Below are 14,971 nucleotides of genomic sequence, written 5' to 3' on the forward strand. Positions count from 1 at the left end.
TTCTATACCTGAACTCATTAAAAAGAAATCAATGTATTTGTTTTTCATTTGAAGTAATTGTTTAAAATTGTTAGATTTTTCAAAACTACTCCAGAAATGATTTGACGCACACACACAGGTTCTTGTACTTGCTGCTTACTGGGGACCGCGTAAAAGTGCTGACAAAGTGAGGACCAGCATTTCCCGCTTTATAAATCAACACAATTACAAATAATGCACCTATCTATAAAGAACTACTGGGTGCAGTACCATAAAAATGTCTGCAGGTGGAGCCCCAGAGGAACGTGTTTTTGTACCAAATTGAGGACCTCTGTTTAAAAAAAAAACAATAAAAAAAAACAGTACAGCATGTTTACGACCTAAGGAAGTGATTTCAATGAAACAAAATGTCCTCACTTCGTGAAAATGACCTCACTTTGTTGTTTAAAAACCCTCCACCCCCACTCACACACACATACACACACAGAGTGTGTTATGACCACTGAGGGAATTTGAGAAGTGGTTTACTTTACTGAAATGACCTCATGTGGTGCTTACAGTAAAGTGTGATCTACTATTGGATAATAATCATAATAATCATAATAAGAAGAAGAAGCTAATTATTAATGTCATGACCTCTGGATTATTCCAGGCACTTTTGTTGTTCTGTGTCTTTATTGTGAACTTTAATTGGTTTTTAGTTCTTTATTTCTGTTTCCTGTTTTATTTTGAAGTTTAAAACCTCCTGTTTTACTTCCTGATCTGTCAGCCCCCCCCTTATGTGGTTCACCTGAGGGGTAAACCATTGAGTATGACATCCCTGTCTTACCCAATAAAAAAGTTGATATCTATCTATCTATCTATCTATCTATCTATCTATCTATCTATCTATCTATCTATCTATCTATCTATCTATCTATCTATCTATCTATCTATCATGTCTTGAATAAACCTGGTATAATAGACTTTTTTTTTTTTTTCAGCAGCTATTTCTTTAAATGAAATAGTTCACTCTTAGAAATAAGGGTTCCAAAAACGGTTCTTCTGCAAGGGCTGAGGTTCTTCCCTGGAACCATTTGCTTCCGAAAAACCCTTTTCCTGAAGAAAGGGTTTTTCAAGGGTTCTTGGTAACACTAACGGTTCCAGTAAGAACCATTTGTGATCCAGAGAACCCTTTAAAACACCTTTCCCTGAATAAAGGGTTTTAAAAGGGTTCTTGGTGGAACCCTCCAAAAGGTTTCCAGGTGGAACCTTTTTTTTGTCAAACGTAACAGTTAAAAAGTGTAAGAAGCCAAAAACAGAACAGGTGGAACCTTCATAAAAAGGTTCTACCTGGAGCCAAAAAGGGTTCTCCTGTGAGGACAAGCCGAAGAACTGTATATGGTTCTACTTAGCACTTTTATTTCTAAGAGTGTATGAAAAACACAGGATTTAGCAGTAACATTGATGAAGGTTCCACTCCAGTATTAACAAAGCTGTGTTATTGCTCAAGGGTAAGGGTAGATCACGCTAAATATGCAACACCTGTAGAGGATGTTTTGTTTTTATATAATAGAATAGAATACTAGAATACAGCCAAAATATTTGCATTAAACAAATGGCATGTGGCGCCACCTACCGCCGTCTACCAATCATTGCAGTGAGTAGAGCCTCAGCTGCCGAGCAACCGCGGGTTGCCAGTTAAGTCAGAAAAAAACGAAAACCTAAAAGACCTCGGTGTTTTGAATTTGAATGTAGTAACCGTTTTTGGCCACATTCTTACATGTGGCGCCTTTAAGAGAGTTCGAGTTAAAAGTTATGTCTTCACTTCTGTCACTGTTACTCACTGTTTCTCTCCTTTTGTCAGGTTGTGTGTCTTTCACCGTGCGCACACACACACACACACACACACACACACACACACACACACACACACACACACACACACACACACACACACACTGCCACCACCAGAACAGAACGCCACTGCTGCTGCTGTCACGCTGAGATCACATCATCTGACTGACACCTGTGTGACCCTCATCCACCCCCTGCACACACACACACACACACCTGCCTGAGTCGTCCTCCTGCTGTCCAGCCATGGCATTGTCTTCACGATTAAAACTGTGGGAGCAGAAGGGAGGTGCACTCCTGCTGCATGCTGTACGGATTAAACCTGCTAATCCTGACCGAGTGTGCGTGTGTGCGTGTGTGTGTGTGTGTGTTTGGACTCTAACCCTGACTCATCGTGACATGTCACTGTTTGGTGTGTGTTTAGTGTGTCAGTATTTTAAAGGCTCTTGTTTTGTTCGTTCTCTCTGAGAACAGTGTTTCCCAAACTTTACATAGAGACTCGATTTTTAAAGACGGCAAAATACGCTTTAGCGTTTAAGATAGCGGATATATTCAAGTTGCATTCCATATATACAAAGTTTCATTCCATATATTCAAAGTTTCATTCCATATATTCAAAGTTTCATTCAATATATTCAAAGTTTCATTCCATATATTCAAAGTTTAATTCCATATATTCAAGGTTTCATTCAATATATTCAAGTTTCATTCAATATATTCAGGATTCATTCAATATATTCAGAGTTTCATTCAATATATTCAGGATTCATTCAATATATTCAAGTTTCATTCAATATATTCAAAGTTTCATTCAATATATTCAGAGTTTCATTCAATATATTCAAGGTTTCATTCAATATATTCAGAGTTTCATTCAATATATTCAAGGTTTCATTCAATATATTCAAAGTTTCATTCAATATATTCAGAGTTTCAATCAATATATTCAAGGTTTCATTCAATATATTAAAAGTTTCATTCCATATATTCAGCATTCATTCAATATATTCAGGATTCGTTCAATATATTCAGAGTTTCATTCCATATATTGAAGTTTCATTCAATATATTCAAGGTTTCAAACAGTATGTTGGAGAACCCAGCCCAGACTTCAGTTTGTCCATTAAAAACATGATGTAAACATAAAAGGCTCATTCTGTCATAATGAAAACAATTATTAGAACCAAAACTTGTAGAAAAAAAACAAACTTTAATACAATTATTATATATTATATTCCATTTATCCCAAGCATAAATATTATCTCTTATCTTAGTCTTACACTTAGACCTTTATCTCCCAGAATTTGAACCCCTAATAATGTCAGATACATCTTAAGTGTCAAATATACTGTACATATACATATTTATATTAGGGCTGTCAAAATTAACGCGTTAGTTTTTTAACGCATTAACGCAATTTCTCACTTTCATTGCGCTACGAGTAGACGTGCAGTTTATGAACAGGCAAGGCGGCGGGCAACTGCTTTGGGCGCCGAGCCGATAGGGGGAGCTCCCGACACTCAGAGCCTAAATGCGTCAGTGAGCAGCCGCATCACCGTCTCCATTAAACAACAATGGTTGATTAGCAATGACATCTCGGTCGGAAACCTCCCTAAAGAGGCCCCACGTCACCTCACGCTAACCTGTGTGAAGCTGAAGGAAAATGAAGAGGAGTTATCAGTTAGGAAGAAAAAAGAGAGGAGGAAGAAAAAGGAAAGAAAGACACAGTTGTAAGTGGCGCTGCTGGCGCAGATAATGATATAATCATTAACATTAACAGTCACTGTCTAACTAACGGGGACACAGACAGCAGCTAACGTTAGCGTCAGTATGCTAGCTGATGCTAACGTTAGCGTCAGTATGCTAGCGGATGCTAACGTTAGCGTCAGTATGCTAGCTGATGCTAACGCTAACTAGTAGAAGCAGTGCTTCAAAGGTGCTGATGAGGAATTTCCTGCTGTGGGTTTAGTAAGAAAACTATTTAACTTCTATACTTTATATTTTGTTTTTTAATGTGAGTTATTGACAGTGCAATGTATAATGTATAAAACGTTTTTTTTAAGTTATTTACAGCATTTTATTTTTTCTATTTATTTATATTGTCTTATAATGTGTTTTTTTTTTTACAATGTAATGTTTATTTTTTACTAAGTTTGTATAGGTTTTTACAAGTTATTTACAGTATTTTATTGTTCTTTACATTTATATTTTCACATGCTTTATTTATCTCTCCGTTCCTACAACAATATAAAGAGAAAATTTGAATTTTTCTGGCATATTTACGAGTGGAATTTTAATCTTTTGACAGCCCTAATTTATATATATATGTACAGTACATATATATACAGATTGGTGCAGCTTAGAAACAGTTGACTGATTTTGACTGATTTTAAGAGTTATATATACAAATGTATATAAAAGTATAAATATATTTATGTACGAATAGGGAAATAATATTAGTGTTGAACAGTCGATATCACATCAGCTGCTCGTGCTGATGTGTTTGGGTTGAGCTCAGAGTCGTTGCTCATTCTCATGATTGTCAAACCTCTGTCCCGCTGACCTTAATGATATTCCCTATTGTGTTAAAAGTTAAATGTCAGCTCCAGCTAAACACCTCTACGTCCATCAGGAGGCTTGTCAGCGCTGCTGAGTCACCACACACACACACACACACTCATTAGGACCAGGTTTTGGGCTCCATGAGGACGACTGGTCCTGACAAAGTCAGCGTTTATGACAGAAAAGGTCCTAAAAAAGTGGAAAACTTGTTGCAATCCACTTAAATGCAGACTCATTCTGGAGGTGATTTGACTTTCCTAAAAATCACATCCATATCTCAGATGACCTATAACTGCAGACACTCAGTGGGCACTTGTATGAGATAATGACACATAATTAGCACTGACTGCACTGTATGTGCCACCAGCACATTGGCATAGCTGGGAAAACAAGCCAGAGACATGGACATGGTTGCTCTCACTGAACACATGGCTGACAGTAGGGACAACAGATTAGTAGCACGGTTAGCATTATCCTCGTAAAATTGGACCTGCTTAAGTCTACAATAACTAAAAGGTGCATTATGTAATACATCTAAAGCAACTGTTGCAACAGGTTGCCAGTTAACGGGTTGCCAGTTGTGTCCTTTTTGGCCGTTTTTGGCCACATTCTTACATATGGCACCTTCAAGATCATAAGATCTTATAGTTGCATCTTTATGTCACTGTTAGACAACCTTTTCAACTGGTATATGTAATATAATATAATATAATAAAACATTATTACCGCATCATTTTATCATCCAGATAATGTTTCGTAATGTATAAGTAATGTAATAAGTATAAGTAAAATACTTTTCCCGCTAGTGTGATTTAATTTGTCAAATATATCTATAGCAGATTAATAATAAAAAAAAAAACTTCGAAAACACTGAGAAAGAACATGGTTTCAAAAACCTAAAAAATTACAGATGACGTGAATACATCACTTGTTCAATTCAGTTTAAATGAAGTCAATTAGTTGTTCATTATAAATGCTAAAGAGCTATAGTAGCGCTGCATACAGCTTGAGTGGTGCAGACTTAACATTTAATGGCTTTTAACAGTTTAAAGGTGCATTATGTAATAAATCTAAAGCAAATGGCCATAAAATCCTCCTAATATGTCACAGAGACTCAGGAATAATGTTCATATAACAAACTGAACTCACCAACAACAACAGTACAGACAAAATATTAGCATTAAAAATATATATTTTGCAGACTGCAAATCATGTTTTGGCATGTGGCGCCACCTACCGCCGTCTACCAATCATTGCTGCCGAGCAACCGCGGGTTGCCAGTAACGTGTCAGAAAACGACGTAACTGGCAACTCTGTATTTTGAATTTGAATGTAGTAAGGTTTTTGGCCACATTCTTACATATGGCACCTTTAATTTAAAATATTTAAACAGTCCCTCAGAGCTACAATATATGGACAAAATGTGGTTATAGTCCTTATGTGTGCACCGGGGCACAGTCATGTTGGAATTGAAAAGGGATTTTCTCAAATGGTTTGCCACAAATTTGGAAGCATAGCCCAAAATGTTCATTGGAAATCCTTTTGTCCACATAGTTAGGTGGAAAAACAAGTTTTATTTTAGTGTCTGTCTGTGTTAGAATGTCTGTGGGGGACGAAAGCATTCAATAAAACTGCAGTTTGCTGTACTCAGCATGCAGACCAAACATACCTGGACTGTGATCAATGACTTTCTCTTTCTCGCTCACCGTAAAAACAACAGATCAAAGAGGAGAAGAAGCCGGTGGCTGAAGCGGTGGCTCCTCCTCCTCCACCGTCAGCGGTGCCGGGCGGCTTCCTCAAACAGCTGGTCAGAGAGTCAGAGAAGGAGACCAAGCACAAAGAACCAGAGGTCAAAGAGGACAGAACTGTGAGTTTCTTCTTAAAGTCTCACTGTTGTGCTGTGAGTCTATAAAGAGTCTTTGGTGTTTGGACGTGATAGGAGAGATTTGAAAGCATCTGCACGTTTAAAGCCAGTATCAAGATGATATCTAATGAGCAGGACCTTTTCATTTAGGTGCACCAGCACAAAATGTAGGTACACCTATATCGTTAGCCTAATTACGGATTATGCTAATTATGCTATTAGCATAGGCTAATAGCATAATTAGCATAATCCATACTTACATATTACATGCTTGTCTTATATGGTGTAAGTATACTGCTAACAAACTGTTACTGTAATATCTGTTGACTTAACTATGGGAGTAAATTTCCCATATTGATAGCCTAATTACGGATTATGCTAATTATGCTATTAGCCAATGCTAATAGCATAATTGCCTTAGTAATTATAAAATCTGCCTAACTTTACCAATGTGCTTGCTAAAATCTTTTTTTTTTTTCTTGTTTTCCGAAAACTTACAAATATGACTTTGGCAACTATCCTATTAGGCTAACGATATACATACATACATACTTACAGCATGTATGTGAATTATTATTTCGAGAATAAAGGTGTAGGTAAATGCTTGTCTTATATGGTGTAAGTATACTGCTAACAAGATATTACTTACTGTTATATCTGTTGACTAAACTATGGGAGTAAATTTCCCATATCGTTAGCCTAATTATGAATTATGCTAATTATGCTATTAGCCTATGCTATTGTTTGGTCCGTTTGTTGTTGGGTTTGCTAGTTGCTGTTCCCTCTGTCCCTCTATGCTAAGCTAAGCAGCTGCTGGTTTAACATCATATTGTTACTGTACAGTGGACTCACAACCAGAACCATTCCTCTCTCGTACTGATTCTTGCAGCCGAGCAAACTGAGCGACAACCTCGTGCAGCAGTTCCTCAACCCAGACCAGACTCCTCCGATCCTGGAGGCTGAGATGGCTCTCAGAGCTGAACACCTCACCGGCAACAGCAGGCAAGAAAACAACTCATCGGACGGCAGGTCCTCGTCCAAGAGGTTCATCTTTACATCCGAACCCGACGGCACGCAGCAAGCCAGAGAGGAAGTGATGCTGAAGCAGGACAGAAGGTCAGAGGAGAAGAAGAAGAACAGGACGATGACACAGGCTGAGCAGAAGGAGAGGATAGAGGAGGTGAAGAAGGTGAAGAAAGAGGTGGAGGAGGTGGAGGAGAGGCAGGAACCAGAGGGACGGCAAGCAGACACGGCTCTAACAGAGCATAAGAGAGAGGTGTGTTCTGTCTGTTATCAAAATAATGAAACGATGAAACCTCTGTGGAATAATTATGGACATTCTGACTCTATAGGTTTAACTGATGAAGTATTTGCAAGTTTTCTTTTTCATCGTTGCTCCTCTGCTGTGTCTCGGCCTCAGGTGAGGGACGTGTGGTATGAAGCCGGAACTGTGTGGTGTGTCCAAAAAGATGGATTCACCCTTGGTGAGATTTGAAGACAACCCTCTACACACACACACACATATACAGTAAATGGATGGTTATCGCGCTTCTGCAGTGCTTGTTGATGAGATGACCAAATGGAGCAGGGAAACATCTAAAACATGCACATCATTGGGTCTCCAGGACCAGGATTGGGAGAGCCTAAAATACCTTATCCTGACCTTAACCTAACCACAAATCTTAAGCTTAACCAGATCCTCAGAAATTAGGTTCTGCCCCATTAGGACCAGGTACATATATTTCTGTGTTTCCATTAGGAATGATACCAAAATGGTTAGGGGTTAGGGTTTTTGGGACCCTTCTTTTGGGCTAACAGACTAATGGTACGGTATGGGTGACTCACATCAGTCAGCTGATTGGGCAACAGCTCGAACCCGAGTCTTCTGCAAAGACAAGAGTGCTAACCACTACACCGTCCGTGTGGCCGTTTTAATCACTTCTTCCCTGACCCTCTTTTTGAAGTCCCTGCTCGAAAAATGACAAACTAAATAGAGTAAACCTTTTTATGTGGATGATCTTGGTATCAAAATGAAGAGAACACTTGTGAGATTCCACCAGAGGTGTACGTTTCACTGTAGATGCCACTGTGTCAGAGTAAATGCACATGGAACACAGCATATCTGAAGGATTTTTTTTCTCTCGCCTAAAAAAATATTGCATTTTAAAGCAAATATCACCTTTAAAATATGCAGTAGGAGCTTAAAAACACATGGAGGTCGTGTAACAGCATGTGGACGTGAGCTGTGCAAAGTCTGATGCTGCTGAAATGAAGCAGAGTGAAATTACAGAGGTTTTATTAAAGAGATGTCTGGGCCGTTCTTACTTTTGGCACAGCTTGGCACCATCTATCTGTGCCATTTGAGATTTCTTAGGTACCAAATTATTAAAAACCCATTTAATTGTATTTATATGTCACTACAGATCTAAAAAGAACTTGTTTTGAAAAAAAGAAAAAAAAAGTATGATAACTCGCTGTAAATCGATGCTCCCTTGCATGGTGCAATGTCAGCTGGAGTTTAGCTCCAGCAACCCTCATATGGAGGACAATGAACGAATGATGCAGTTTATGCACCAATCCTCTTATGTTGGGGATGAAACTAATGGGTTAAGGCCTAGCTATGGGGGAATCTCCTGTACGTAGAATTCAATTGGTTATCGATCATGATCTGTCCTGAGACGTTGCTGGAGGCCCTCTCTCAGATCAAGACCTCAGGCAATGGTTTGCTCTGCCAACCCTATCAGATAAGATAATAAGATAATTTATGTTATGATTTGGCAAATAAAAACTGATGAGATTTGATGATACAGCCACAGCCACTGCAGACTATGTGCAAAGTACCTCACACAACCCCAAACTATCCATTAAATATGCAGGGATCAGCATATTTACTCAAGAGGCATGTAAACACAGCTGTGAACCACACTTAAGCTATGGGGGGCAGTGATTGATGTCTGAGTGGAGTGAGTCTGACCATTGTTCTTTCATTTCAGCCACTCAGTTGAAGCCAGATGAAGGCACGCCAGAACTCCCAGAAGGCCGAGTGAGGGTCCGTCTGCAGACAGATGAGTCAGTGCATGACGTGTCAGAGTATGAAATTGAGAAGGTAAATAACTCCACTACTTTACTATGTTTCCTTGGAGTAAATGATGACACGCGGTGGCCCTTTAACAGCTCTAATGACTTCCCACGTTTCCATCCCCTTGGGGCGACACAGTGTAACCCTTCAGAGCTGGACCTGTGCGAGGACCTGAGCGACCTGCACAGCGTGAACGAGTGCGGCGTTCTCCACACACTGATCGGTCGAGCTAAAGTCAACATGCCTCTCACCCATGCTGGACCCAACCTGGTCAACTTCTGGCCGCCGTTACAAGCTCATAGCAAGGTGAGATCGCGCCGCTTATCTCGATTTCGTCATCAATCTATGAGGGCTTGAGAGGTCTCCATGGTTACGCAGTCGGATAACGCATTACGCAGTTGTAGAAGTATCTAGGATCCAAATCATTCAATCGGTTGTTGCCCGGTCCTTTTCTCTGTCAGACCCCAAAGTCTCGGCGTGGAGAGTCGGTGTGGGACGCTCCTCCTGCTCTGGCCGCCTTGGTCGAACGGGTGTACGTGTCCATGGTGGGCACGCGCAGAGACCACAGCGTGTGCGCACTGGGACGCAGCGGGACGGGCAAGACCACGGCGTGCCAAGCCTTTGCGCACGCTCTCCTCAAACAGGCCGGTACAACTGGAGAGAACATCAGTGGTGAGCACAGTTAGATGATGATGATGATGATGATTCGTGTCTGGACTCTGCAGGTGGTTGGTTCGTTCATTCTCATATTTTTGTTGTTGCTTTCTTCTTCCAGTGGAGCGCGTGCAGGCCGTGTTCACCGTCATGAGGTCGTTCGGCTGCGTGAGCTCGCAGCACAGCGACGCTTCATCTCGATTCGCCATGGTCTTCTCACTGGACTTTAATCACGCCGGACAGGTCGCCGCTGGACACCTTCAGGCAAGCAACACACACTGACACACGCATTGACTTCCATTCATTTCGACAGCCGAACCAAAACCATAACCCTAACCCAGGGTTATGCACATTAAAGTGTATTAAAGATATTATACATGTGTATTCTGTCGTGTCTCTCCATCAGACCATGATGCTGGATAAATGGCGAGTGTGTCAGAAAACTGCAGGAGAAAGCAACTTCCTGGTCTTCTCTCAGATGCTGGCAGGACTCAGCACAGAGATGAGGTAATTCTCAGTGGTAAAAAGTACTTGTACTGTAATATTTTCAGGATTAACTACTGAGCTTCATTAACTTTCAATGTCCTCAAAGTTTCTGCTTTAAAATACCTTGAACTTTAAGTATTTGGGAAAGGTCAAAAGTTTTTTTTTTTTTATCACCTATTAAGGATTTTTTTAATGAATATTTTACAGTAGGAATATATGAATATCATTATTGAAGGTTGAGGTGACTTTTCATAAAGGTTCTACAGTTAAATCTGAGGAGGACAGTAAATAAGAATGTTGTGAAAAGTTTCGGTCCTGACAGAAATAATGTACCTTTAACTTTTATCTCAAAATTTGTCCAACTCTGTTCCGGTACACTCTTAGAAATAAGGGTTCCAAAAGGGTTCTTCTACAAGGGCTGAGGTTCTACCTGGAACCATTTGCTTCTGAAAAACCCTTTCCCGAAAAAAAGGGTTTTTCAAGGGTTCTTGGTAACACTAATGGTTCCAGGAAGAACCATTTTGATCCAGAGAAATCTTTAAAACCCCTTTCCTGAATAAAGGGTTTTAAAAGGGTTCTTGGTGGAACCTTTATCCAAAAAGGTTCTCCTATGAAGACAAGCCGAAGAACCTTATATGGTTCTACTTAGCACTTTTATTTCTAAGAGTGTACGTGGTTAAGCTTTTTAGTATTAGGCTTTTCTGGTTGACCTCCAACTTCACTGACCCTATCAACTTTACCTGGCAGTTACACTCTTAGAAATAAAAGTGCTAAGTAGAACCATATAAGGTTCTTCGGCTTGTCCTCATAGAAGAACCCTTTTTGGCGTACCCTTTTGGAAGGTTCCAACAAGAACCCTTTTAAAACCCTTTATTCAGGATAGGGGGTTTTAAAGGGTTCTCTGGATTGGGAAAGGGTTTTTCAGAAGCAAATGGTTCCAGGTAGAACCTCAGCCCTTGCAGAAGGACCCTTTTGGAACCCTTATTTCTAAGTGTAGTTGTTGTACCTTGTTTGATCAATGTGGTTTCCATCACAGCACAGAAACAGCTCTTATCAGAGTGATAAATGATATCAGGTTGAACACTGACTCAGGTAAGGTGTCAGTTCTGGTCTTATTGGATCTCAGTGCTGCATTTGATACTATGGATCGCACTATGCTGTTAAACAGGTTGGAAACATGGTACAGTCCAAGATTGGTTCAGGTCTTACTTGGAGGAGCGGAGTTATTTTGTGACCAGAGTGTTATAGATCTGATTGAATGGCTATGTAGCTTAAATGTGCTGCCTTTGGGTCAAATTCTGACGATCACAGTTATGCAGATGACACACACATATATCTGGCACTGTCCCCAGATGACTGCAGTCCAATAGAGTCATTGTGTCATTGTTTAGAGGATGTAAACATTTAGAAGAAATAACATTTTCTTCAATGAATTCATTATTTTGGGCAACAAAGAGAGGAGGACTCCTGTCAGTCATGCCTTCATCTCCACTAGGCTTGACTATTGTGTTCTGACAGGACTCGCCAAAAAGAGCATTAAACAGCTGCAACTCATTCAGAACAAAAGAATCAGAGTCCAATCTTTTTAGGCCTAAAAATAAGAACAATTTCCCAGAATTACTTTATTTAAAGTCTATATTTGCAGTGTAGAGAGAGAGAGAGAGAGAGAGCGCTCAGTGCAGCCATCTGCCTCGTCTGGGAAAGAGATCGGTGACATAATACAGTTTACTGCTAAATGTACAGATTTTTCCACTGAAAGTAAGTCGCAGAGTGTTTTGCAGCAGAAGAGCGTTGGTGTCTGCTTCATCAGCCGAGTTAACTGTTACTCTTACGTTCCTTCATTAGGACGGAACTGCAGCTGCACCAGCTCCCAGAAGGCAATTCGTTCTGCATTGTAAATCCCACCAAGGTACAGTGAGTGTGAGGTGTGTGTGTGTGTGTGTGAAGAAGAAAAGTTTGCAAACCCACTTCAGGACACACACTTTAAAGAAAGAAAAATGTTGTTACTGTCACGTTTCAGTGCTCGTCTTTCATGAAGCTTGTGAGGGACCTACTTTTTAAAGATGGCAAACAATCGTGAGCTAATTTGTAGTAAATTATTTGCAGACCTACTTTTATTCGTAACACCTAATCACATTTTGAATGATTAAATTCATCATTTCCAAGAGATGAAAAACGCATGACTTGTTTCCATGACGACTGACCGGAAAAAGACGCGCGCGACGTCATGTTTACGTGACTCCCGATTGTTAAAATGAGTCTCTAAAGTAACGCTAAACTTTAAAAACCGATGCACACATACGCAGTACACAGGTACGCTAGTTAGTTAGCCACTGTAGGCATGCTAACCGGCGCTAAAAGGAGCTAATGCAGCTAACGGAGCTAACTGGTAAGCGGTGCCTGGACTCCGGTGTCGCGGCACGTAAACATGGCGTCACGCGCGTCTTTTTCCGGTCAGTCGTCATGGAAACGTGTCATTGCGTTAACGTGCGTTAACCTAGCGCTAGTCTTGACCCAGTCTTGGGGAATCCATGACCTAGGGCACACTGACGACCTACTTACTTTGAGGAAATGACACTTTTCAAACTGGAAACTGAAGTGTGTGTCATTTTGAAAAACCCACTCTCACTCTCCTGCACCAAAAAACGATTTTACACCACAGCACACTGGAGTTTTTGGAGATGTGTGTGTTGGAAACCTTTCGTTCTGTTGCATATAAATAACACGATCTTACCAAATAAAGCAGCAGCAACATCAACAGACTTACAGTCTCACAGCAAAATAAAATCTAGTCAAATATGAATATTTGATCGTCCTAATGCCCCTTTAAGCATTTCAAGCTAATCCAAATAAAAACAACCCTGACTACACATTTTAAATATTTATAAATAATAACAGATATCAAGCAAACAAATGAGAAGTTCAGGGTAAGGTTGTGTTTTCAAACCCTGAACACAGAGAAAGAACTTTTGGAGGAAGTGATACGACACACGATTAGTCTCCACACGAGACGTGACACAGCTTTAACTGCGCTGCTTTCACAGATCGACTAACCCCCCCTGCGTCCTCCTCCTTTCTCGTCTCAGGTGGAGGAGAAGCAGCGGGCGTCCGTTGCCTTCACTAAGCTGCTGACTGCCATGGAGACACTGGGCTTCACGGCCGGCGAGCAGAAAGCCATATGGCACGTTCTGGCTGCTATTTATCACCTGGGAGCTGCCGGGGCCTGCAGAGGTATCACTCATAGTTGTCATCGTCATAATCATCATCATTCACAGAGTTCTTCGTGATCCTGCCAGAAACACAGATACACAGTTATGAGAATGTTCAGGGAATCATCAATGGCCCAACCCCCATTGCCCATTGTTCCTAATTCTAGGATGGTTCGGAGGAGACGATGGGTCAAATGCAGGGAAAGGATTTCCCTAATAAGAGGATTAATAAAGGATAAGAAGAAGAAGTAGAAACACCAACATCCACCTACATACATTTCGGTTTTCATCGGTATGACTGAATGAGGTGTTGACAAAAAGTCACTGCTGATATCACTGTGCATAAGATGGTTCCATACACTCTTAGAAATAAGGGTTCCAAAAGGGTCCTTCTACAAGGGCTGAGGTTCTACCTGGAACCATTTGCTTCTGAAAAACCCTTTCCCCAAAGAAACAGTTTTTCAAGGTTTCTTGGTAACACTAATGGTTCCAGTAAGAACCATTTTGATCCAGAGAACCCCTTTAAAACCCCTTTCCTGAATAAAAGGGTTCTTGGTGGAACCCTCCAAAAGGGTTCTTGGTGGAACCCTCCAAAAGGGTTCCAGGTGGAACCTTTATAAAAAGGTTCTACCTGGAGCCAAAAAAGGTTCTCCTATGAGGACAAGCCAAAGAACCTTATATGATTCTACTTATTATTTCTAAGAGTGTATGGTACGTCTTTTCTAGCATTAGGAATAGAACCAAAATACCAGTCCCAACCGTTCCATTCTTTGGCGCCCTTTCCTTGGAGTACCAGAGTAAAATGGTACGGTTTGGTCAGGGTCAGCTGATTTGGTTGTCTGTCTCTTCAGTCTATTCTCATACATAGCTTGATGTCTCATTTAGACAAACAACCACAAACTGAGTAGGAAATAAAGAGCTGCTGGGCGTCCTCCTTTGTTGTCTGCTGTGTTGTGAAACACAGCTTTAGTGTGTGCCAGGAACCAGTATGGATGAAAACATGGCTGCCAGCAGGGGACACAAGGAAAATACATGGGTCCAATGTGTAAAAATATTTTGGCATCTAATGGTTAGCTGCAGATTGTAACACGCAGAACTCAATCAGACTCTGCTCAAATCATCATTCGGACAGAATTTTGTTTTGACATAAATACTTTATCATGGAATTGTTTACTGGCATTGTTACTCAAGAGAGAAGTACAGTCATTTTCCCATTGACTTTATTCAAACAGACATCTTTCTTTTTTTTTTAGCAACCACATTCCCTAGTGGCTGTTCACTATATTGCAACTTCCAGGTTGGC

The 14,971-nt window shown here is 40.5% G+C and overlaps 1 protein-coding gene across 1 annotated transcript in view; it reads left to right on the forward strand.

The window, feature by feature from the left end:
- The first annotated feature begins 1,964 nt into the window (after positions 1-1,964).
- myo18b (myosin XVIIIB) overlaps positions 1,965-14,971 on the forward strand; it is a 37,843-nt gene continuing 24,836 nt past the window's right edge. The window contains exons 1-11 of the mRNA XM_083886979.1: positions 1,965-2,098; positions 6,095-6,243; positions 7,130-7,516; positions 7,661-7,724; positions 9,234-9,346; positions 9,458-9,625; positions 9,781-9,991; positions 10,095-10,237; positions 10,380-10,480; positions 12,305-12,368; positions 13,546-13,690. Of these exons, the coding sequence (XP_083743105.1) occupies positions 2,062-2,098; positions 6,095-6,243; positions 7,130-7,516; positions 7,661-7,724; positions 9,234-9,346; positions 9,458-9,625; positions 9,781-9,991; positions 10,095-10,237; positions 10,380-10,480; positions 12,305-12,368; positions 13,546-13,690 (1,582 nt within the window). The 5' untranslated portion in view covers positions 1,965-2,061. The remainder of the gene's footprint in view (positions 2,099-6,094; positions 6,244-7,129; positions 7,517-7,660; positions 7,725-9,233; positions 9,347-9,457; positions 9,626-9,780; positions 9,992-10,094; positions 10,238-10,379; positions 10,481-12,304; positions 12,369-13,545; positions 13,691-14,971) is intronic.

The sequence above is a fragment of the Microchirus variegatus genome (assembly GCF_963457635.1).
Source record: "Microchirus variegatus genome assembly, chromosome: 1".
In the NCBI taxonomy this organism is placed as follows: Eukaryota; Metazoa; Chordata; class Actinopteri; order Pleuronectiformes; family Soleidae; genus Microchirus; species Microchirus variegatus.